Source organism: Strigops habroptila, chromosome 5 (genome assembly GCF_004027225.2).
Source record: "Strigops habroptila isolate Jane chromosome 5, bStrHab1.2.pri, whole genome shotgun sequence".
Classification (NCBI taxonomy): Eukaryota; Metazoa; Chordata; class Aves; order Psittaciformes; family Psittacidae; genus Strigops; species Strigops habroptila.
In genome coordinates, this window is record NC_044281.2 from 20659374 (window position 1) to 20667960 (window position 8587).

General features: G+C 39.7%; 1 protein-coding gene across 1 annotated transcript; it reads right to left on the reverse strand.

Moving 5' to 3' along the window:
• Positions 1 to 8510, reverse strand: KLHL41 (kelch like family member 41). Its single transcript, XM_030486085.1, has 6 exons — positions 6944 to 8510; positions 4042 to 4199; positions 3842 to 3949; positions 2809 to 2994; positions 1944 to 2090; positions 1 to 1003 (listed from the first exon to the last, which is right to left on the reverse strand). Exons 1-6 carry the CDS (start codon positions 8051 to 8053, stop codon positions 892 to 894), a joined length of 1821 nt encoding a protein of 606 aa, XP_030341945.1. The 5' UTR covers positions 8054 to 8510; the 3' UTR covers positions 1 to 891.
• Positions 8511 to 8587: the final 77 nt, after the last annotated feature.

An 8587-nucleotide genomic window follows, 5' to 3' on the forward strand; every position in this document is an offset into this window, starting at 1 on the left:
TTTTATAGTTTTAAAAACAAAGTTTAATTGTTAAAATTTTCAACGTCAAAATGCATCAACTCTTTATTAGATGAAAAAGTCCTCTCTGCTGTATTTGCTGATGATCAATTCTTCTAGGACTTTTTCATGAATTCTTGTTAATGGCCTCAGATCTCTGAGAAAAACTTCCATAACATATTTGCTTTGGAAATAAATATAAAAGCATAAAAAAGTGGAAAATCCTTGTTACCAGAAGCTTAAACAGTAGATGAGACAGTAGAGCTATTAACCTTGCGACCTCTGCTCTCCTTCCTCTTGTCTGCCTACACTGCTCTCTTTGGCTGAGATCGGCGTTTGTTAGGCCATGCAGTATTAGGCCACTTTTCAATATGCAACTTCATTCCAGGCTAAATTATTGTTAGAAGGCTCTAATGAAAATACTTTCAAGATATGGCTGAAGAATGCAGGATTTACATATGTTGCTGAGAAGGAAAATCAGGCTGTACAAACAGCCAGGGAGAACATGAGCTACCTACTAGTTGTATTTAACTTAACAATTAATTCATGGGCATTGTTTGGAGGATATATCCTGGATTGTCTGAGCATAAGGAAGTCTAACTAGTTTTACTGGCAATTCCACAGACTGAAAAATGGAGTTCTCTCTGAAATCTTCATTTATTCTAATCAACATTAATCAGAATTCTTCAGGACTTCAAACGTTGGCAAAAATTCAGTTGTTGGTTAGCTAGTAAATATCTTAAGACTTGGACAGACAGATGAACTGTTTAACAGTCAACAGTATAACTAGTATGCTGCTACAAAACTCTGTACAATTTGGGGACATTTCCATGCAACAAAACCAGAAGAGCCTATCAAAACTCCCTCACCATATCCCATTTTCCAGCATTTTGTTTACAGTTTTGATAACTTGAAGAGGTTTAAGCGAGTGGCCAGACAGGAGGCTCCAGTAGCATATCGGATCTCTTTCAATATGCCAATCCATTCCTTCTTTTCATCATCATACCTGGGTTTAACAAAATAAGGTCAGAACATAACTTCTTAAAATTTGGATTTGATACTTCATCACACACAGAATCACAGAATAGTTTGGGTTGGAAAGGACCTTGAGATCATCTAGTTCCAAACCCCCTGCCATGGGCAGGGACTAGACACTAGACCATGTCGCCCAAGAAATACATGAAATGGAGGACTGTCCACATGTTGCAAAGGCTCGTAGCAACCATCTGCTAAAAGATGGCACAAAAAGCTGCTTTTGTCCTCTAGAACTATTCTTGCACGTGAGTCGTCCTTTTCCTGGTCCCTAAAGCTTGTTACTGGCCTGTCATGCTTCTTTAATTACTCCTACAAAAGCTTCCTCCTTGTCATAAATATCCCTTCTGAATTCCTTCAGGTTCTTATATACAAGGATACTTTTTCTGAGAATCCTTCCTATCCTTCTGCCAGTTAAACTCCTGAATCTACCTTAGCAACTGAAGAGTCACAGCCAAAGTGTGATGTTTCACCACTGCCACTGAGATATAGATTAAAAATAAGATCTAGGAGATAGGCATTTCTGATTCTCTTGGAACAATTACTCATTTGACTACTGAGACATGAACAGGTACAAACCCCTGTGTATAGAGGCTTTTCTGCATAAGAATATCACATAACAGTATTTTTTTAATGGTACCCTTACAAGGCTAAGCCTGCCAACAGATAAGGCAACTGACTCTTTTAAAGAGTAAAGAATCTGAAGATCATGACTCAGACTGCTCAAATTATCGGTAAGCAGAAGTAGTTATTAGATCCAAATCTCATGTTTATCTCTTACTTTCTGACAAACACTTCTATCTGTCAAGAAGTGCTTTGCAACCTGTGCTATGGTTCATTTCCAGAGTCGAACAGAAAACCTCTATTTTAGATATAGCTTTCCACCAGGAAAATGTGATTAAAGTTAAACTTACTTCCATATGTCAGTGACTTCACTGGGCGCAAATTCTTTAGATTCCAGCTGAATCATTGCAAAGCCTCCAATAGCGTACAAAGCTCCACTTAAGGTGACTAAACTGATGGAACTTCTCTCCTGGGGAAATTCAGGCATTACCTCCCACCTAAGGAGGAAAAGAAAAACCTAAGTTAAACAAAGACATGACAAATATTCTACACTGAATGAATTAAAATACACCTCTGGGTGACATAAATCCAGGTACCAAGGACGGCTTTGAGTGAATGATTTAGTAAAAGGAAACAAATCTGGCATTTAGCAGCAGTTCCAGTGTCTCTATCCCCACAGGGACTTCCCACAAGTCTTAACTGAGGAATTGCATCGTGATGACATCTCCACTGCAAGAGTCCACTTCTTGCAGGTTGCTTGGGCCCATCATCAGCAATATGTGTTATACAGATGTTTTGCTCTCCAGCTACTCTCATTTTTCCCCTACAGTTTCCAAAACGCATATCCATTTCAAGTGGCATTGAGCTAATCATTTGAGTTTTAAAAAAGTCACTGGAGCTCATTAGCATCATTTCAGACTTAAAAAACCCCAAGATTAGAGGATGGGTTATTTTTTGCTACATGAGCTCTTTGATCATGTTTGCAATATAGCTATACTAGCACAGAACATGCGCATGGGGGCAGGAAAAATGGCCAGAGATACTGGTTCTTTAAGCTGCTACTGCTGTTGCCTTAGATGTGAATATAGGCCAAGTGTCTTACTGCAAGTGTTCAGGCACCTGAACACCTTTGTGACTCTTAGCTCAGGCTCCTAAAAGTGGTTTTACCTAGATGGTAAAACCCTTGCTTAAAAATAGCTTGAATGTTGTACTCACTTATTGGTGGTCAGATCAAAAGCTTCAACAGATGCAGTAAGGCCTTCTTCAGTGACACCACCTGCAATGACAATCTTGCCCTTATGGATAGCCGTTCCAAACATCGAGCGAGCCACTTTCATTGGAGCCAGGTCTCTCCAGTCTCCTTTCTTGGGATTGTATACAAACAGTCTATTAGTACATTTCCTGGGGAGGAAAAAGAAAACCTGTATTCATTTCTAATGAACTTTTGGCTTGTTCCAAGCGAGACCTAGTTGAGGTGGATTGTGTGGGTTTACTATCACGCCTGTGTCCTCTACATGAGATTCTTTCTTGTATCTAATCTGGGAATCTTTGCATGTCTACAAAGTGCTAATCACATCCATAGAACTAAATTGAATGTTAAATGCTGTTTACACAGGGCAGCAACTGTACTTTACAGGAGAAAGACAACATCCTTTGCTAGTGTATTCTATTCTGATGGTTTTGTGGAGAAATGTATGACAAAGGTTATAAAAGAAAGGTTATGCTGCTGTTTTGGCTGATTTGACAAGCTTGTATCTTAAACATTCCCTATACAAACACTGAAAAATTACCACCACATGCTCAGTGTGAGTGAAAACTTCGATTTTCCTAATATTATACCTATTAAGGTATAACAAGCATCACACATCAGAAAATTTGAGAAATTGATACTGTAAGTCCATGGCATCTAAGTATTTCTGTCTGGAAGGAAACAATACTTTCAGTGAGGGTCCTCATAGCTATATATTACTAATGGGTCTGCAATGTAAGTAAAATTTGCCTGGGAATAAGTAGGGTCATTATAATAACTAGTTGGGATTACGATTTAGATGCAATTTTTCCTTGTAATGAAAAAGATACCCTATGTACCATAACATGTTCCCCTCTGCCAAAATGTTAGCAGCCTTAATCCAGAGATGTAAAAAAGGGCGACCCTAACTTTTGAGTGTGAGAACATCTAATCTATAAAGACCAACCAAGTAATAAAGACCAACATTATAAATTGTCATGAAAAGACTTAGAGACTCACTTATCATCAGTTTTTCCTCCAAGACAATATATCAGTCCATTGTTTGAGATAGTAGCATGGCCATATACTTTGATGGGTAGTTTTTTGATCTCACCCCATTTCATCGCACTGGAACAAGAAGAGTATCACCATTAGGCTCTTTCAACTAACAATGGGCTAGTTACATGTCCTCAGTGGGAAGAATTAAATTATAAACATACACAGAATCATAGCACAATCCTGAATCTAGAGACTCCTCTGTGCGAAGATCCTTGCCTGCAATTACATAGATCTTGCTGTCTGACTCTCCCAGCCCGAAGAGACACCTGGCTGACGGCAGTGGAGGAAGGGCAACCCACTCACCAGCGATGCTGTCCAGCTGAAAGAGCATCAGAACAGGAAGTGTTAGGAAAGGCAAATAGTAAAAATCCACACAATGAACATTGTTCCACTAAATTAATCTAACTGCAATTAGTGTCCCTGAACAGCTCATCTGCTTGCCTGAACAATCTACCCTTCCCTCAGTGCAGCCAGTGATGATGACTTCTACCCAACCCCGCTTCATGGTGCTGAGACACAGCAGAGTCAACGCTACACAGCTCTCTTTGCATCTGCTTACCCTCACTCACTCTCACACAGTTTCTTTGCCCCTTTATTAAACTCTTCTTCCTTGTTTAAAGATCCTTCACCGAGTTCCCTATCACATGTTGGAAAGAACAAATTGTTCTTCCTGCCTGAAGAAAGCAGGCACTCCTGCTACTCCACAACTACGCATTTAGCCGGTTGTGCTCATCGCTGCAATGAGATGCGCCAGATATCTCGCACCGTTCTTAATCATCAGCAAATGGCACAGATGTTTCTCCTGCAACCCCTACAGCAAAAGACGTGGTGTTTCATCACAAATACCCTCAAAAGCTCCTGAGATCTCTGAAGGTACAATGAATAAAGACTTCACTCCTAAGCAAAAAAGGCAGGCAGTGCAGCTCCCTTGGCAATAATATTGATGTCATCCCTACTGAAGTACTCCCACGGCTTTCTCAATTCACATTCAGTATGCTGAAAACACCTAAGGAGAAGCAGCAGAAGGAGGACAGAAGAAAAAACAAACAAATGAAACAAAACAGTGTTTTCCTAGAATTGTGGTGCTCAATTTTTGTTTTGATCTGAGAACTTGCAATTGAACTTGAATGCTCTCTAACATTCAAAAGAGTATCTTCTCTCTTCTACTGCATATAGATTTGCTTCATGATGTGCAGGAAGGGAAAGTACAATGCGAGTCTGCATGAACGCAGAGGCATTTGATAGAAAGCAAGAGAAAGTTCAGTCAAAGTAATCAGGTCTGGGTTTAGCTCTGTGACAACCTTTTCCAGATATATGTTCCACAGTCAAGGTCTCCATGCTAAAATGCATCTCTCAGATTTGATAGACCACCCCTATTGGACAGCAAGTTTTATTGCACCAGTGAAATTTAGTTCATGGACATGGATTGCCCCAGCAGCTGTATCTGGGTGGCATAATGAGAAGATGTACCCATCACAGATCACAGCATGCTAGTTAATCAGATGATGTATCTACTGATACTGGCATAAACTAGTCATGCATTTCTGAGGCAGTGGCAGCCTTGTTTTCTCCTGGGTTGCTACCAAATAAAATGGTAACAGGTGCTACACTGGTGGAGCAAGGGAGATCAGTGAGTGAAAATCGGTTTGGCACCATATTAGCATTTTAGAGGGAACAACAGCCACATGGGTAATGCAGACAAGTATTTTAACTATAGGCAGTAGCAGCAGCAAGCAAGCTTGAAGATGACAAGAAAGAGATCAGGATTTCAGGAAATGGATATAGACATATAAAGTAGGATTCTGAAAACTCTATCAATTTTTAATATCAATCTTCAAATTAAGTTTTTCAGAGGCCCCTTGCTAGTAGCCTGAGACATGGACTGATTATTTCTAGATTATATTATGACATCATATTACTTTATGACATCAACACAGTATTTCTATTAGAATAATATTTCTGTAACAAGGTTTGCACTTCAGTGATCAGTGTTTCACACCTACCTAAGGAAATCAAACAGTGCTAATCCCTCTCTAGCAAACTAAGACTTCCCTCTCATAGATATAACAAACGCCTGAAACCAACTCTTTCACTGTGTGTGAAATTGTAGTGAGCCATACTCCTATAAACACTTAATATTTGCATTTTTTAATATCTGAAGGCTTTAAAATTCCATCATTGCTTATCACTCTGCTTTATTTCATATTGAAACAGGACCTACTTTCATTCTCTTAGGCCAATGTGCCTAAAGACAAGACACAGCCAGCAGCATATTGCATAATTTATTAGGAGATAGTTTAAATATCCCCCCAAGCATAGTAGGCAGGTAGGTCAAACCACAACAGGTTATGGTGTAAGCATGCCAGCCTGTATTTTTGCTAATTTTTCTGCAACATGTTGTGGAAGTTACAGTTTGTATTACTCGGCCTTATATTTCTACAGATTTACAAAGATACAAAATTATGCTTTTGGTTGAAAGATGGTATTTAGTGTACTGCCATTGACAGTTTGCCAAGAAAACAACCTTCTCACGCTAAATTCTGTATTTTTAGAATGCCCTCCTGTTTCCAATGTAGATGCGACACAAGGACTTCTGGAATTTTATCGACAAAAGTGGCATTTAAAATACACACATTGCTGCTGTCACAAAAGTAGTTCAGACGCAAAAAAAAAGAAAGACATCTCATTAGGTCTAAAGCAGCAAAGCACTCAGCTTTCATGGAAGTTCATAGGAATTCACAAAAGGTGTTTTACAAAAGTATTACTAGGCTTGAATTTAGGCATCTGTACCATGAAAAACCTGGGTGTTAAACAATGAAAGCCAGTGCCTAGATATAATACACTAATCTTTTTCATCTCTTCTGAGATCTCACCAGGGGCTTGATCTTGAAAGAGAAGATGCAAGTCCCTTAGTTTCATTTATCTCTCTGAGACAGGAATAGCTCTTTACAGACACTTCTCTCCATTGACTGTACAGAGAGACTAAACAACTCACACAGACTCAGAATACCTTTCAGTAATTCTTCTAAGCACCTATTTTTGCACCAGTTATGAAGCTTATACCTGGAAGAAGTACGACTGGAAAGGCTGATCCTTGTTCTCCTCTTCCACATACAGTCCTCCAACAATGTAGACGTGATTTTGTTTGGTGACTATACTGGAATGATTTCTGGGAATCTGTTCTGCCAGGGCTGCTAGGTAGCATTCGTTTTCAAGAGGATCATAAGCTACTGCAGCAGTGTCATTAACCAGAAGAATTAGGTCTTTGACAAACATGCCATGCCTGGGAAGGTCATTCAGGTAGCCAGGCAGTAAATCTTCATCTCCCACATCACCATTCACCTCCCCTTTGGTTGACTTTTCTGTACTTTTGCTAGAGTCAGGCAGTTTTCCAGCAAAAGCATCCTTAATAATCTTTACTTTTTTCTGGAGGTCTGAGTTGCTTTTGATTATATCATCCTTCTCAACATGTTCTTTGAAATATTTTTCTGGCATAAGACGAAAACGTATGCAGTCAAAAATTTCCCCCAGGCTCTTTACTCTGTTCTCCTTATCTGTTCGGACCCATTTCATTACCGCTTCAAATACCAGTTCTTCCTTCTCTACGTTTAAGCTGTCAGGTGAAATAACTGAGATAAGTTCATGCGGGGCAAGCTGCATGAAGTCCTCCTCTTTGCAGATCTGCACAAAGTGATCTGAAACAAAATCACGGGCAGAAAATGCAAGTCTTGGGCAATCAAGCAGAACGCCTAATCGAAGGATGGCCAGACAGTTACCAACAGCAAGCCTCTTCTGAAGGTAGGAGACACACACAGTGAATACAGAAGGGATCTGAAAGCGACTGGCCAAAGCAAAAATATCTTGCACATTAGAATCATTAAGATCAATACTCGCTGAATAAAGGTATTTGACAACCATATCCAGGATGTTGGGGTCAACATTCTCTAGAACCACCTCCTTCTTTTTCTCTTCATTTTGCTCAGATAAGAAGTACTCACGAAAATAAGGGCTACATGCCGACAGAATCAATCTGTGGCAAGGCAGGCTTCTGTCACCAGCTTTGAGAGAGCAATCTACAAACTTCTTTTCTTCAAGGAGTTCCTTGAGCCCATCCTGAAGAAGGGTGGATTGGTAAAGTCTGAGCTCTTCAGTGAGTTCCCTTTGGGAATCCATTTCGCGAATACTTGGGAAAGGGGAGGGAGCAGAAGGCTTTAGCTGTTGTCTGCCCAAAGGTCTGTCTGTAAAAAAGGCAGACCAATGTGCTTTGCCCTGCCTGAAGCCTCTGCAATTTAATCTCACTAGCTAAATATAGGTACATACTCTTACAGGTCGGAATTTAGGATGGCTGGTTTGGAAAAACAGAGCTGCTCTCACAGCTGTCAAAGAGTGAAAGAAGCAACTGTTGCTTTTAGTTGCTATGGTCAGGTTTTGCCATCGTGCTCCACACTGAATCAATGAGATTACGTGCAGTGTAAGAAATTACTTGAGATGAGTAAGGACAGCAGAATCTGACCCTCAGTAAGACAGCTATGAGCAAGATCGTAAATATACGTGTTACCAAATACTTTGAAAAAGAAATATTGTTAATCAAGTTGTCAGCTGCAACTACTGTTCAGTATATTTCAGTTGTTTAATACATAAAGATACTAAAAATCTCCAGAACTTCACATCAATTATCTATGCTTTAAAATTGTTTTTTTACATACC

Coding starts and splice junctions, on each gene's coding strand:
- KLHL41 (XM_030486085.1), bottom strand. CDS start 8,053: ATGGATTCCCAAAGGGAACTCACTGAAGAGCTCAGACTTTACCAATCC. Junction 4,200..6,943: donor TCCAGTCGTACTTCTTCCAG/GTATAAGCTTCA, acceptor ATGCTCTTTCAG/CTGGACAGCATCGCTGGTGA. Junction 2,995..3,841: donor GGAGGAAAAACTGATGATAA/GTGAGTCTCTAA, acceptor TTTCCTCCCCAG/GAAATGTACTAATAGACTGT.